At 35.1% G+C, this 17,295-nt stretch overlaps 1 protein-coding gene across 2 annotated transcripts; it reads right to left on the bottom strand.

Moving 5' to 3' along the window:
• Positions 1-2,239: 2,239 nt before the first annotated feature.
• Positions 2,240-15,836, bottom strand: LOC135582395 (mechanosensitive ion channel protein 2, chloroplastic-like). Of its 2 annotated transcripts, none has more exons than XM_065137534.1 (14): positions 15,674-15,836; positions 14,949-15,173; positions 14,799-14,858; positions 11,809-11,966; positions 9,219-9,339; positions 9,030-9,124; positions 8,819-8,932; positions 8,199-8,259; positions 7,050-7,199; positions 6,813-6,923; positions 6,450-6,617; positions 6,208-6,321; positions 4,888-4,944; positions 2,240-3,376 (listed from the first exon to the last, which is right to left on the bottom strand). In XM_065137534.1, the coding sequence occupies exons 2-14, from the start codon at positions 15,057-15,059 to the stop codon at positions 2,621-2,623; spliced, it is 2,076 nt and encodes a 691-aa protein (XP_064993606.1). In that variant the 5' UTR covers positions 15,060-15,173; positions 15,674-15,836; the 3' UTR covers positions 2,240-2,620. The 2 variants fall into 2 exon arrangements, with proteins under 2 accessions (XP_064993606.1, XP_064993608.1); XM_065137536.1 differs by having other exon boundaries at positions 14,949-15,167.
• Between the last annotated feature and the right edge of the window lie 1,459 nt (positions 15,837-17,295).

Genomic DNA, 17,295 nt, shown 5'->3' with positions numbered 1-17,295 from the left:
TATCTTTTGATTATGTAAACTCCACTTTTTTTCCCTTTTTCTTACTCTTCTTAGGTTACTTACATTGATTTTTGTAATTTTCTTTTTCACCATAGTTATAGCAAACAATATCTTTTCTTGATCTTGACTTGCTTCTACCCATGCATGAACTACTTCTAGACTTTGACCTTCCTTTGTTCTCAAAGATAAATGCTTGTGAATCATTCTGAGATGTTGTTGAATTCTTTCTTCTCAATTCCTCATTCAACAAACTGCTTGTTACTTGACTCATTGTGACAACATCATCTGGCGTAGAATTACTAAGGGAAACCACTAGTGTCTCTCAACTTTCTAGTAATGAACTGAGAAGTAAAATTACTTGTAACTCATCATCAAGAGACATTTTCATAGAGGATAACTGATTAGTAATACTATGTATTTCATTCAAATGCTTAGCAATAGAAGCACCCTCTCTATATTTTAGGTTTACAAGTTTTCTAATCAAAAAAGCTTTGTTGTTAGCTATTTTTCTTTCATAGAGTCCTTCTAACTTTCTTCAAAGAGAATATGCAGAACTTTCAGTAGAAACATGGTAAAAGACACTATCATCAAGCCACTGTCGAATAAACCCAACTGTTTTTTGATCTAACCTCTTCCACTCATCATCTGTCATAGTTGTGGGTTTTGCACTATCCCCTGTAAAGATCCATACAAATCTTTACAATACATGAGATCTTCCATTCTTGGTTTCCATATCATCTAATTGTTTCTATTCAAACTAATCATGTGAGAAACACCACTAGCCTCCATGTTCAAATATAAAATTAAATCACCAAAATCCTACTCTGATACTAGTTGATAGGATATAAAGAGAAATAAACTTTTGTATATAAATAAATATTAGCAGACCATACGTAGTGGAATTAAATGGAATCACAATAAAATAAAACACCAAGATTTACGTGAAAAACCCCTTCAATATGAAGGGTAAAAATCACGAGGCAAACTAGAGATAATTCACTATAAGAATAATGAATATATAAATCTCAATCTCTTGTCAAAACCCTAGCAACAATCACAAGAGAATAACTAGGATACAAGGATCACATCATTGTACACAATATCTAAATTCTCCCTAACTAATCACAGCAAGAATTTACTATAAATCTAATTTAACTTGAGATGAAAACACTACTTCACGATTAAACTGCCCTATTAGTTATAGGAACATTAGTTATTAACATCCTTTAGTTATTTATTAGTTAAAACCCATATGACGAATCGTGTAGTTAAATCAAAAATTTTTTTTTTTTTTTTTTTTGACAAGATTCCAAAGTGTGTACGTTGTCTTGCCATTTACAACTATGTCAGTGGCTTGTCTAGAAAAAATAGACAGATTTGATGGCACCTTTATGGATTGAAAAGAGTTGGATAGAGGAGGAGTATGATTGATACATGGATGGATAGCTTAGTATGGACGCAGGCCCCCAGACGGTTTTTATATTCGATGGAAAGGCACATACATACATAGAATGCGCCCAAGGGGTCGAGTGTACCCGCCACTGCTACTAATGAGTCAAGAGGCATTACTTAATCTCCGCTCTCCAACCAAGAAGTGACCCTCGTCCCTTTTTAATAGACGTCTTGTTAGTTGAGTGATTCAACTAATAGCTTTAAAATGTTTTTGAGACTTGGAGGATTGGGGGCATTGGGTGTTCAATCAAACGGAATTGGATAACTACGCAGCAACAGGTCAGGTCAGGTCAGGTCAGGTCAGGTGTCAACTATGCTCATCAAATTGTTGCCGTCTTGGGGCCCATTCCAAATAGTTTGTGTTTTTCCGATTGTCTTAAACCAAGGATTTATTGTCGGACTTTATGTAGATCGCTTTATGCGGAAACAGTCTCTCTACTTGTGGAGATAGTGCCTAAACAGATCTCTCTCTCTCTCTCTCTCTCTCTCTCTCTCTTTCTCTCTGTCGTCTCTCGATAGTTTTTAAGTTTGGAGAAGTGAGATTCGAAAGCCACGACGACGAGGTAAATATTGCATCCCGAATTGAGAGACAGTGAACCGCACCCGCACATAGCCCACAAAGAAACGATGAGCATCAAGGAGTGTGGTATTTGTTTTCCTTGAATAAGTGATAGTGGCATCATGGACTATTATAGTCGAGTAATGGATGTGCAATTAATCACAGCAGAGGCAGAAACAAAGGATCACAGGTGACAGACATTAGATCCCAACCATATCGATTTTTACGGAGACCATAATCTATCAAATTTAGGAGGAGAAAACAAAAGTAGTGTGACAACCATTAGTTCCTCTCAGTATGCATTACAAATACAGGAACATAAAATAAGCAAGACCGAGGCAAACAAGACCAGTGCACATATGAACTACATGGTGTGTAGTGAAGCTCCCAATGGTTTGCACGTTTTTTTTGAAACCATCATTGCTGAGGATCCCAGTTTAAAAAGGAAAACCATCAAGCAAATTAGGAATCTTCTGTATCGCAATGGCAAGCAATAGTATACAACTGTGTGGACCAGCCACCCACAGACAACTTCCACGCACCTGTTTCGGAAAAAAAAAAAAAAGAGGTGCATTGTAGTCACAACACTTTCAGCTGATTGTGACATGGTCAGCTGTCTTGATCCCTCTGGTCAACCAATGCGACTGGCCCTTTAGCATCCTTTGAAGACGTAGAGGGCACAATACCACGTCCAGCAGCAAACTCGTTTTCCTGTGATTGCATGGATGATGGACCCTTTTCTTCTTCGATAGGGAGAGTACGTTTTGATCCTTCAAGAGCCATTCCTAGGACAATGTTATCTTCGAAAGCAGATCTGGCAACTTGTGGCTTCACTGTCTGCACGCTCTCAGCTTCATTCTTTGCATCAATATGTTCGGTAACAGCCTCCGGTAAAGGAGGCTTTTGGCTACCAGAATTTGGAGTTGGCCCTGATGAATCCAGGCTTTCAAGGTGTGTCGTGGATGGAGAACTGGAAGATGGTGCTACTACCGCATCGGCTTTCATGTTCTTAGGTGAAGCATCCCCAGAATCTTCCTTCTTCTGCTGGTGCTTGTTGAGGTTGTTTGGAGCTGTGCCACCATGAGTTAGCTTGGGCTCTTGTGTTGTAGCAGTCTTCCTGGTTTGGTTTTCATTTGCACGTGATGTTGAACGAGGCTTTACTTTGTCATCATCATTGATTCTTGATTGAGAATCGACCAAAAGAAATGGACGACTAGATGCTGCAGAATGTCTGAAAACACTCTCTGCGAAAAGACTATTTTCTATGTCAGGATCACCATACATCTTCTGGACTGTACGGATAGGAGTTGCAAGTCTAGCTCTGTGATGGCTGATGACTTTGAGTAGATCTAACATAACAGCTTCCTGTTTGTATTCCAACAGCCATCATTTTCTTAGCATTATGTCTTGTTAAGCCATAAATAGAAAACTAACATTATGAGAAAAAACACTGTGTCCATCAGCAGCCAAAAGCAAAATAAGATGTTAAATAATAAGAACTTGATTATCCTGAATATGTGATGCCAGAAAATGAAGACTAGGATAAACCAATAGTGTGGAAGACAAAATGAAAGGTGTAAAGAATGGATGTCCAACATAACTGCTTACATTCACTAAGTGGCTGGACTGTGCAACTAAAGTTGGCTAACCAAAAAATTATCCCAGTATCTGTAAATTTAGACGAGGCTCGAGTTTTGAACATTTAGTTGTTTGGAACTTTGGATCACAGTCAGATTTTAATTAAGTCAGTTCTTTGTATTGTTTTTTGTTAAACTAAGTTTTTGCCAATAAAAGCTTAACTCATTTACTCAAATTTCTTACCACATCTCACTTGCACCCTAATGCGCTATCTCCTCCCTCCTAATCACTGCATTAACCTCTCACCCACTGTGATAACCCCCTCATGCAATCTCCCAGTCATGCCCCTACATCTGGCTTACCAACTTTGTTGATTGATCCACATTCACAACCCTCTGATCCATTCTTGTCTCCAACAAAAATAATCAAGTATGGAAGGCTAGTCCACTATATTGCTTGCAGCAGTCTTACTGCACCTGCCACACCATCTCTCGATAATCCAGGAATTCTAGTTTCATCATCTCTCTCTAATACACAGAACAAATCCTTTCTGTCATCAACTTGGTTTTATTTTCCCTTTGCAGTGTTCCTAATCCCACTTCACCTAAAATGTGAACGTCCTACCAAACCAGTTTAAATTCATAAGACTTGAATTTTGAGTTCAGGCTGGCCAGGTTACATACCACAGGGATGAAACCATTGGTTGTGTGTGAACTATCTATCAATCCTCCAGACTGCTAATAATAACATTTCTCTTTTGAAGTGTTTAACTAGCTTAATGTGTTAGATAAATCTAAAACAAAATCATGGGCCACTTATTGTCTAGTGTGCACATCATGTTGAATCACAAAAGGTAATCCATAAATTGTGGTAAACCAAGACAAATTGGTCAACCGCTTTTGGTCGATAAAGACTAGGCACACGTTACATTTTTGTAAACAATGCTAGGGATCATCTTTAATTAATATTAATATTCATTTGTTCAAAAAGTAGGAAGAAAACAAGGCGCATGTGACATTTTTGTAAACAATGCTAGGCATTCTGATTCTTCTGGACTAAGTACCATAGATAACCAACTCAGAAATTGTTTAATGATTTTCTTTGGCAACAGCACCCATAATGCATTTTTTATGTCTCCCTACAAGACAAAACAGATTCTTCATAGTTACACAGAGTGGATACACTCGAACCTACTTCAACTAAATGCTAAGATTCTATAATAAATTCATTTAAAGAATACTTGAAAAGAAAAATAGGAACTCTTAACTGCATAGTTAATACAAATACTATCCACTTACCTTTACGCAAAGATACTCTTCATGATATGAGGTCTTAACAAAGCATGAAACAAGAATCTGCAATAGGAAGAAATGCAAAAGAATAAGAAACAAGGACACTAAGTAACGATAATATAGTGGATATGGTACAAATATACCAAGCAATACTTCTGATTTGTATCATCTGAGAATATTGAATAAAATTAAAAAAAATAAACTGTATATGTAGTTATTGTACCAATAAGATACACATTTCAATATTGGACCTTGTCAAACCAGTAAATAACTAATCAATATGTACTGATCCAAATAGTACTTAAAAACTGGGCAGAAACAACTGCTTTGATCAAAATGTTATAGTCTTCTTATTGATGTACTACTAGGAAACAAGATCAAGTGCAGCCCTACTGAAAGCTAATTATGATGAATATTCTTCTTTCCAATCTTGTGAACTTAAAAAGCACAAAAGCTTACAGAAACAAGCATAAAAAGAATAAGAAGCACTAATGTACCTACCAAAGCTCATGTTTGCTATCAGTAACTACTTCAATAAAGCAGGAACCAAAAAGTTTATCGCAACAAATTATGCAACTGGAGTAAAACAACACATAGATGATGAACTATATGTGCCTCGCCATCAAATTTTCATCTTTTGGTGATCGGCGTATGAATTTTCATATACCAGGAATATCTTTTTATTTGATGTCTAGTGTTATTTTAAATCCTTTATCATACTATTTATCATCAAACCCTAAGTATTTGCATCAATTATAGCTTTTTCTTCTCTATTTTTTATAAAATCACCTGGTAATTTTTACAAATATTTTACAATCAAAAGTCTAAGGTCTAATGTTGCTAACATGCATCCTATGGAAGTCCCCAATGGCAAAAAAAATTGTCCATCAAAAATGTGCATAACTAAATGAAGCTTACATGGTATCTTCATATATACTAACCATGAGGCCAAAATCATATAAGAAATATGTCCAGTATAGTGATTAATATGGTGATTAACAAGGATTAACTATAAAATCCTTTGCATTTAGACAAAAATTCTCATATCCAACTAAAGGAATTCCACCCCTGAGAATCTGCTGATCCAAATTTACCCCAGATTGCTATGAATCAAGTTCCATATTCCCATTTAATATGGGGATTTCACATGGTTTTGGACCAAACATCCTCAAAATCACACCTTATTGAATTCTGTAATCCAAGTTCCAAAAGAATTTACTTGGAACATTTGAAAAAATCCCAGGATATCAAATGGCTGTGCCAGTGTGCCTTCAGATACATGATGCTTCGAAAGTAAAAAAGTTTAAACATGGTGGCAAATTTTACCAGAAGAGCTTGATTTTCTGGGTCAATATTGTCTAGAAATACTCTTCTATGCAACTTCTGCTGCTCTATTTGAGGATTTTTTGCTAAAACCTTCCGCATATCTGCTACAATGTTCTGTGCATAATAAAAAATATAGAATTTTCAATGCTTGGTTAAAAACAGAAAGAAATCCAAAGCTAGACAAAAAAAGGCTAGATGCAAATCATTGTCCAATTGCAAAGATGGCCCACACTGCTACTCACACTAATTTTATTAACGTCCAAATGGCTGATGGCAAGATGGGTCTTAATACGCCAATGTGTCTTCTTGCTGAGATTTCTCACAACACTAACTGTGAATTTGTGATTGGGAATATAAACTGCTTCACGATCTTCACCTCTTATGATAGTTGGAGACCACCAACCAACATGCTGCAACATTGTTTGGCCCAACAGCAAGTCAGACAAATCTTATGCAAGGAACTTGTTGTACAAAGTAAAAGAAGATGGTTTCCAATAAAATGCTAAAGACAAATATTATCATGTCTTTGTTCAAATAAATATATAAAAGTATTCTCTTGTGTATTAAAACAGAAATTTACTGTAAACTGATCTATTAAAACCAACCTCTACGGAACCAGAAACATCACAGCCCTCAATCTTAGTCTGAATCCATTCATTGGCAACAAATGGACGTGTTGCATGTATCATAACACTTGAAAGAAAATTCGTGAAAATCTGTGAAAACATTTTGAATCTGATTAGCAAAAACTGCACCAGTGACCAGTTTGCACTTAACAAACCTTAAGGAGAAGTTTGCAGGTCAATAATTCCTTTGTTAAAATGGATAAATTGTGACAATACCTCACGACCAGCAAGAGTCAACAGCACTGTTCCAAGACCACCAGCAGTGATCCATTTCTGGGTGGAAAATCCCAACAACTCCATGAATAAAGAAATTGCAGCAACCCAAACTGCTGTGTAGATAGCTTTTCCAGCAAAGTGGAAACCCATCTGCACAAAATTAAAAAAAAAAGACATACGTAAACAGAAAGCCCATTAACTAATAACATAAAAACAAATTACTAGACAGACTGAAGTTGACACGATTACACAAACAAGGGCATAAAGTGCAGAAGACATGATATCATCTTTTGATGCCATTTCATGTATTTCTGTGAAAAACCTTTAGTGTCTGTTTGGCTCCATGGTAAATTTTGAAGAAATTTGTTTTGCCTTGAAAAAAACTCTTTTCTGATGTTTGTTTGATATGAAAATTAGAAAAAAATTAAAACTATTTCTAAGATTTTCAGATGTAACCTTTTGGTTAAGGATTGTATTTTCCCAAAAATGAAAATCTCTCAAGAACCTCATGTCAGTGACTTTTCTGTAAGCTTTCCAAAAATACAGTTAACTTCCTAACGCATTCCAATTGCAAAATAATGAAAAGATAACTGGTTCCATTTCCTTTTCCTACAATCCAAGCAACTTCCATTTTTTCCCCGTGTGTTTTCTTGCAAAGAAACAGACCCACATTGAGAAATAGATAAGCACTAAAACATAAACCAAGATCTATTCTCTTTGAATAAACCAGATGCATCTAACAGTTATATAATTAACTTCTTTGAAATTAACTGTCAAAAATTTCACAATAATTATGAAACTAATAGTACTTGCTTATCATTAAGAATGAAATCTGATAACAGCTGCTGCAGAAGGCATTTTTTTTCATTAAGCCTCATAACCTTACAGGCAATGAGATAATTTTTAGATATGAAATAAGGAAATCTTTTTTGGATCACTTTCCTTGGCAAAGCTCCACCACAAATAATAATAAAGTATTCTCCATAAAAAAATTCATTTACTAAAAAGTCGAATAAAGGATCTTAGCAGTCTGTTCAGTATAGTGCAATTGTAGTTGTTGTAAAATGTCCAGCAAATTTCTTCAGATTAACCTCAAATTTTAAAAATAATTCAAACAGATGCACTTAATGAATAGCATGACAAACATACTTTTCTTGTATCATCAGCGCCACTGTGCTCCATGAAGAATTTCTGTGACTGCTGAATGAAGCTGAGAAGAATAAACAAAATAAAACAAGTACTTATTAACAGTGTCATACATTCAGTGATATATAAAGTGTAACTGAGAAGAATAAATAAAATAAAACAAGTACTTATTAACAATGTCGTACATTTGGTGATATATAATATTAAGTGTAACCTCTAAGAGCTAATACAGGAACAATCTTTCAAGGAAACCAAGAAGATAAAGAGAATACAGATTGATGAAAACTGAAAAAGGAATCACATAAGAGCCAGTACTAACCCACAACAAATTATATTCAATTTTCTGTTCTTCATGACCATTTTGCAAAAATATGTTTATATCATATACATCTTTTAACCTCCTAAAAAGCATGCCAAGCTACTGAAAGCTAAAAATAGTATTGATAGATGGGCACACATGAGAACAATTAAAATTGCTCATGGTCGAAAATCTAAGTTAGAATTCCCACCACTGAGTCATGGGAAGTACCAAGACAACCACAGAATATGTGGCGTCAACAAGTGAGAAATCAACAAAATGACTGCAGCAATTGTTTCTGTTTTTAAATTACTATCATCCTCACCTTGATAAACAATAGGCAACAGCCAGCACCGTTGATAAAGATCTTACAAAATTAAGAATACGTATTTTAACTGCTTGGCTCGATTCCGAGGTTAGAACTACAGGATCCAGAAACCTGTCAGTAGATTTTGTTAAAGAATGTTATTACATATAAAAGGAGCACTAAATTTATGGGACTCCACAAAAACAAGGTATCATGTATGTCAGCACACCTGCAAATAAGTATGGTTCCAGTCCAAATGAGGAGCGGCTGAATATATGAGGTTGACATATAGTATGTTTTGCTCTTTTTCCAGTTACTATCATTCTATTGGAGCATTGAAAAAAAATATGTTATATTATGAACTCCTATAATTATAGGTAAAAACATGTAGCTGTGATGAGAACACATAAGTACTTACATAAAATAGGCCTCTCAGGTACCGCATCAGTGGCCCAAGACCCCATACAGCAAAAGCAATGATCCCAACAGCAGGGATTAAATGGTAAGAGTGATGGTTTCCAAGCAACACATTGCATGACCTATGAGATAGTCAATCAACTTAATTTTATGCTTCTATCCACAGTTGTGATATTGAGCAACAAAACATTGACATGAAATTGAAAATTAAAAGCACATCAATCAGTACACAACAAGCCATCTCCAAAAGCCAGTCAGGCTTCTCATGAACTTTAGCAAAAGAGTAATATTTAATATTTACAGACTTCAGTTTTCCGTTATGCAAAGTTAATTGCATCTGGAATAGCCTAAACTATTCTAAAATCTAAAACTAGCCCAATATATTTTAGAGTCTAGAAGTAGCCTAATCTATTTTGTAAGCTACATAAATAACCTTCAAGATAATTTTCACCGATAATAGGATCTTGGCCAGACATGCACTCTTTATATTTGTCTTAGCATTTTATTTAGTAATTATTTAACAGCAATGAAGCAACAAATTCATCCCTCCAAATATATAGAGCATGGATGTCAATATCACAGTTTGGAATAACAGATGGTCCACCACATCAAATCTTCCATATATAACATCATAGATATGTCAACAAAATAATTTTTTAATCTACAATACTAGATATAATAAATCCTGATAGTTGTAACTCATGATAAAAGAAAATACTTGGAACTCAAATCCCAGAACTAGAGAAGGTCATAAGAAGAAGATAACATATCAATTGGATTATGTAACCATAGTATGCTCGAGACCAAGAACATTGAACAAAAAACTAAACTCATGCCCCTGCTGTAATATAATAGTTGAAATACTACATGTAACTTAGTGAGATAAATTATCAGAAAAATAGAGCTATTTTGTTGAGAAAGCATATAGATGGTGCAACAAAGGTGTGAGAATGAACTTTTATGCAGATTGTCCGTTAAATAATGGCCCATGTTATTTATATTGGATTCCAATCCTCCAAACATCTTCAACAAAGAACGACCCAACTGAGTTGTCATGGACCAACAATAAGTAGCTTAGTTGTGCTACTTGATAAGATGTAAGAGAACTATAAACAAATGACTAAAGCAACATTTCAACATCCTATGCAATACTAGGGAGCAAAAATCAAGATGTTCTATCATTGTCAATGAAATCGTTGAGCATTGATTAAAAATATTCTAATTTATCTGGCTGTTCCAGAATATCAGCAATGAAGTAACAAAGCAACAAAGTGACTCACTAAAACTACTAGGTGGTGAAGCACCCTGTCAGCTGACCCAGTAGCCAAGAACACGAGTCCATAATGATCCTGATCATAATTGGCCCACCACTTTCTTTAAAGGTAATCAAATGAGTATGAAGGCATACAATCAAAACTGACCAATTCTTCATTCATCGGGACAAGTGATTCAACTATGAAAGCACCTGACTCCAGGAAAGAGAAAGGAGAAAGGAAGAGAAGAGGTACAATATGGACTATGGAGTATATACTAACTGCTAAAATAATTATAATTCTTTCAATGAGTAACTCTACTGGATCAAGGCCACAACTACAGCAGCATTAAGGGAACACTATGGAACAGCCATTGAGAAAAGTAAAGGAGTGCAAATAGAAGTGATTCAATTTGTACTATTATAAGAGTAAAAGAGAAGAGATGCATTAATAGAGAACATCACTTCATGAGAATTCTATTTGATTCTTCTCATGTTTTGAAGAAAGGAAAAACTTTTTTGTTGTGGTATAACCCATCGTTTGATGTACCACCCGAAACGGCATGGTACAGGCAGTATCTACTGGTCCAACAGCTGATCGGAACACGAACAGCCCTATATTGGACGGTATAGCAGTTGGGGGACATATTGAATGACACATCCTTCATACCGGGTGAAATGGTCGAAATTTGACTATTACTGACTTGTACCGGTTGGTGGCCCAGATTGAATTGGTTCCAACATTTAGTTGGACCCATTTGAATGCCTATTTAACCCCATTTCTCCTCCCTCTTTGATCCTATTTCAATCTCACATCTTCTAACACTCTTTCTTACTCAATCACTCCCTCTTTCTCATAAATTCTTACTCTTGTTCAATATCAATGGAAGAACCATTAGAACATGCCGCAGAGATGCTCATCAACATCTAAAAAATATAAATCCACTGTCCCCTCCATATTTGAATATGTTTTATTAAAATAGAACTAAATTTGCATTTAGTTCTAATTAAAAAAACCCCTAAACTAAACTTTTTCCTAATTTTCATGTATTTTTGGATATTTTCTGGGTTTTTTTGGAAACTATCAACACATTCTGACATATCATGTGTTGGTACGCTAGTACAAACTGGCACATGCCGAATCAGCCAAAGACTGGCTGTGCCGATCGGCATGAAATTGCAGTCCTTGGTATGGACTGGGTAACAAATTAGCATGATGATATGAAATGGAATATTTAAGTGTGTAATATCAGTTTTTACCCACAGAAAAGAAAGAAAAACATCTGAAATTCATGAATCAATATCTTGTAGATTATTAAGCATCAAATTAATGCAATACCTAGTCAAAGACAAGGTGGTATTCCTCAGAAGAGGAATCACATGTTCTGAGAATGGTATAGTAGAAGACTGACACTTGAAAACACTGTATCTGTGTGGAATGCAGAACATTGGCTTGTGTACCCTGTCTGAAATATGGGAACTCCAAGCACCTTGTCGCTGCATGCAAAGTTGGATATGCATGAGAAAATATTATAAGCAAATTAAATCGCATAAATTTTCCCTTTAAGAAAAAATATACTAGAAGTTTGTGTTTCTTAAAAATTGATGCATCATTTTTTATCTAGGAAAAAAAATCCTAAATTCACAAATTAAAAGGCAGTAGAAGAAAAGAAGTCCAATTTCCATATATCATCGTTTGAAGCGCACATTGATGAGGTAACAGTGACTTTATTTTTTTTTTGCAAAGTTGTAAGACAGGATTTGATTTCAAGACCTTGCCATCAACATTCAAAATCCTCGCCAGCTAGACAAGCTGACATCTTAAAAAAATTATCAGATAATGTTTCAAGGGTGACAAATTGTATTTGTCTAAGAAATAGTAACAAGACAAGAAAGATACATATATATGTTTTTGAAACTAAAACAATTAAAACACAAAGATTGATATGTGACGAAGAGAAAAATGAAATGAATCAGAGATCATCTACATATTGAAAAAATTGGAATCTTCTCCCACCAGCAAAAGTCAGATGTTTTAACTTTATATCAGGATGGCTCATGCATATCAATGACCTAAACTAGGTATATAATCCATCAACATAAGCTATTTATCCATTCCCTGCATCTCCTATAATTTTTTTTATTTCACTTTTCTATTCCTACCTTTCTGAAAGGTCCTTTCATTACTTGCTGCATGCTATATAACATAAGAAGCAAGCAAAGAAAGGATATATAGGACAGAACTTAGAAATAACATTGAAGAAGATGAAATGATGAGGACAAAAACAAAATAAAGTTCATGTTATCCTCAACAATAACTAAAAAGTTAGTAACAATAGTGTAAATTAATGACCTAGAACTATTATCTTACCAGTTTAAGCTAAAGTAAAAGTAACAAGAATATTAACCATTACTGACTCTGTAGTTAACAAGAATATTAACTATTATCTTACCAGTTTATGCTGAAAAAAGCACCAAGGTCCAAAAACGCTCGAGACGCTAGGCGCTCGCCCGAGCAAAGTGAGGCGCTAAAATATAAAAATATATAATATAATTAATAAATATAATTATTTAAATAAAAATATGCTATTAAATTAAAAAAAATAGGTACAAAATCACAATAAATAAATAAATAATAATAGTATATTTTTTATTTTTAAATAAAAAAATACTATTAAATAAATAAAAATTAATAGTATTAAAATAAAAATAATATATTATTAATCTAATAAATAAAAATATTATTATTAGTATACAGTTAACAGTATATTGTTATTATACTGTTAACAGTATAGTGAGAAGTGTGTGAGAAGACCGAGACTATTGAGGCAACGGTAGCGGTAGCAGGCGATAGCCATAGCTGGAGTGGGAGCGGGAGCAGTGAGCGGTAGCGGCAGCGGGAGCGGCAAGCGACAGCGGGAGTGGCGACAGCAGCGATTGTGGCAGCGACGAGTAGCGATAATAGCGACGAGCAACGATAGTGGCAGTGGCAGCAGAGAGCAACGACAGCAGAGAAAAAATCTCGGCGGCAAAATCGCGAGTGTTAGGGTTAGGGAAGTCGGGGAAATCATGAGAGGGAGCCTAATATCGGTGATTTAGTTGGTTCAGTTGAACCAACTAAAGCACCGAAGACCAATCAGACCTAAAAATCTGGTTCGGTCGCTTGGTTTAACCCAGGCGCTCGCCTAAAGCACCCAGCGCCTGGGCTCGGGTGAGCGCCCAGGCGGAGCCTCTTTGAAGCGCGTCGCCTGGAAATGAAGCTAGGCGCTCGGGCCTCGCCTCGCCTAGGCGAGCGCCTATTATAATCACTGATCTAGACCATCCATATAAAAAGTAGCATACATCTACAAAGAAGACGAGTGCTTGAATTAAATTTGTTATTATAACTATAGCAGCCTGGGATCTATTTCTAAACCCTACATGTCATGGTATGTCCTTCAAAAAATGTGCCTGCTTAAATCTAAAGGAGACTATTCAATACTAGATAACTGAAATTTAATATTTTCATAAAATAAAAAAGGCATCCAAAAAGATATAGTTCTTTATGGATTATGCCAGGTTTGACTATTCAATATACTAAATAACACCTTATTCAGCACTTCATTTCAATTATTTTCATTGCCTGACTTCTCAAGAAGTAGAATTTACTTCTAACTTCAACACCTAAGCACTAATGGCATCAAGTACACCATGGTTTGCCTTTATGCAAGTACATTGATTCAGATAACTTACCATCATAATGGAGAGAAAAAAAAGACAAAGATGATAAAATTTTAACCAATGTGAAAGCAGTTGCAATTTGGTGTCATAAGTAAAAAAAGACAGTGAATCCTTTGACGCATAAGTTTAACATCAATGTGACACTGAAGTCTCCTCAAACAAATTGTTAGCTAATCAAAAATCACAGCTTACCTTAAAATCAACCTAAATGACTAGCATAGAATTTTTTTTGCTATGACTAACAGATAACAAATCATGTTAACAAGAATACTCTGACGAGAATATTCTTGAAAAAAGAAATCAACTTAGAAAATAGGAGCACAACACTGTATCTTAAAACACAAGTCCTGCTTTAAAGCACTATTTTACAGGATAGACATAATATTAAATCTGAAATACCACTTTTCCATTCACAATCACCTTCAGCCTATTATTGTTTTCTTTCATGACTTGCTATGATTGAATTACAAAAAGAATAAGCAAGCATCAAAGAGTCTGTGTCGCAACTGAAAGCACTGAACACTAAATATGTGACTATTATTGGCACAAATTAAGCACAACTACAACAAAATAATATGGTAAAAATTCCTTTGAGAATGATTAACATACCGAAGCGCAAGAAGAAAGGGGAAAGGTCTTCAAGCAGTACAATTTGTTTATTTTGTAGCACTGCAAAGTCATGGTTGATCTTCAGATACTCATACTAAAGAAGCATAATGTGCCAAAATGAAACAAATATGTAAACAAACTCTGTCTTACCTTAAGTCGGTTGGCGTGGCCGATTCCTCTTACCTTAAGCTGGTTAGTCTGGCCAGTGCTTTGGACAACACCTAGCTCATGGGACAAATGCAAGGAAGATCCAACAGTCATCCTCAAAATGGCATAAAACTTCAATAAATGGGGCTAGGAGCCACAAGTCTTCCCCTTGCTGAACCTTTCCACAGATGAGATCCACAATAACCTATGTATAGTAGGCCCCTGAACCTTCAGAATCCCCACCACAGGATAAGAAAACAAAAGACGAGTAAGAAGGCAGTTATCGGTCATCAACCTAACAAGCACTTGCACTGATCACCTCATAAGACGTTTACAAAAGCTAAAACATTACAAAACAAAGTGTTTCCTGCAAATCGCAAGAGCAAATTAAAAAAAAAAAGTGCCTCATCGCCCCAAAACACTGCTTCTCAAATCACATTTCTCGTAATGTTTTAAGTCGGATTACGAATAGGGTCATTTGCTTTAATCCTAATCGACAAAGAAAACATGAGGCGTCAAGCAGATAAATAGCCCTAACATGATTATGAGGGGAAAACCCCAAGAAACTCATTTTGATGGTGGAAACCCATCGTTTCGTTTAACCCATAATCCAAGAGAAGAACATCAAGCGCTACGTAACCTAAGCCTTCACATGAAATCACAATTACAAAGTATCTACATCACCTGGATACAAAGAATAAAACTTGAAGAGGAACAGAGAAGAGCACCTCTCCGAAAATCAAAGAAAAATCAACCAGCTCGGTACGCTCAGATCAGACACTCGATTTGTCTCCAAGAAAGTCTCGGAGAGCGGAGGACGGAGGACGGAGGACGGAGGACGGAGGACCGGGGAAGGGGAAGGGGAAGGGTACGGGGGGATCGGAGACGACGGACGATGAGTTAGCGTGGCACGAAACGTCCTCGAGGAGGGTTAAAAACATAAGTTATTATACACGTGGCGTCGTTTAGTTGGATATCCGGTGGTGTCTCGAGGTCTTGAGTCGATAGCCGGCCTCGTTGGGTGTTTGAGTATGCGTACGTGGCTGGAGAGCAACACAAAATGCACGAGTAAATTATACGCCCGTAAAGCTTGCGCGAGTTTCTGTGCCTTTCTTGAACCACCACCTCAGCATTCAAGGCATTCGCGTAGAAACTGCAGGTGTGGTAGAATATTTCGACGGTCACATCATCGTACCGAGGAAGGAAGGAATGAAGGAAGGAAGCAAACAAACGAAAAGAGATCATGCGATTTGTCCGAGACGAGAAATCATGTAATCAGAAACACACACCAAAAGATCGAGAAATACATTATATTTTCTTTGCCCACACTTGGAGCCTATAAAGTAAGTGGTCGGTTACAGAAGGATGGGCGTAATTATTAGGCCAACTCGATGAAAATTACTGTAAGTATATATTAAAAAACATTTGAATTGTATTGATTCATTTTATGAATTAATTTAATGTAATACAAAAAGGATAGGAGATTATTTTCGGATAACGATAGAGAGATTACGAGAACCCTCAAGAAAAAGCTCAATAAGATATCTTTTTTTATCGAAAATTCACCCAAAGAGATTAACAAAATTTAAAGAACATATATGGGGCATAATTTGTTAGAACATGAACCGATAATATTTTTAATAAATAAGAAAAAATTAAAGGAAAAAAAGGAACCTGTAATCATTTTTTACGTGGTCCTAAGGTAAATTTCGTTCTCATGCAAGAAGAGAAAGAAAGAACTCGAAGGAGAAGAAAATATCTCTATGAGAAAAATAAATAAATAAAAATGGTTTCACTGCTTTATAGGGAAGACTAAGGTAAGTGAATATTTTAGGTTCAAACAATACGAATCTTATGAAAAGAAAAAAATAAGAAGAGAGTATATATATATATATATATATATATATATATATATATATATATATATATATATATATATATATATATATATATATATATATATATATATATATATATATATATATATATAATTTTGATATTTTCCATTACTCGATCCTAACTATAAAAATTTAAAATTTTCTAATCTTATTAAAAATATTAAGAACAAATAAGAAGTACCGAATATATATTATATAATTATTGAGGTACTTTTATAAGACTTATACCTTAGTATAAGTAGTTTCTATATGAAGGAGACGAAGTGAGGTATTTTTATAATTTCTGATGGAGACGAAGTGAGGTATAAGACTTAATATCAAATATATACTATATAATTATTGAGGTATTTTTATAATTATTGAGGTACTTTTATAAGACTTAATTCCTTAGTATAACTCAAATTATAAAATATTCTATCAAATTATAGAATATTCTATCATAGAATTGCTGC

Source organism: Musa acuminata, chromosome BXJ3-1, assembly GCF_036884655.1.
Source record: "Musa acuminata AAA Group cultivar baxijiao chromosome BXJ3-1, Cavendish_Baxijiao_AAA, whole genome shotgun sequence".
Lineage (NCBI taxonomy): Eukaryota > Viridiplantae > Streptophyta > Magnoliopsida > Zingiberales > Musaceae > Musa > Musa acuminata.
The sequence above is the reverse complement of the archived record's forward strand: the minus strand, read 5'-3'. Positions and strand labels throughout refer to the sequence as shown.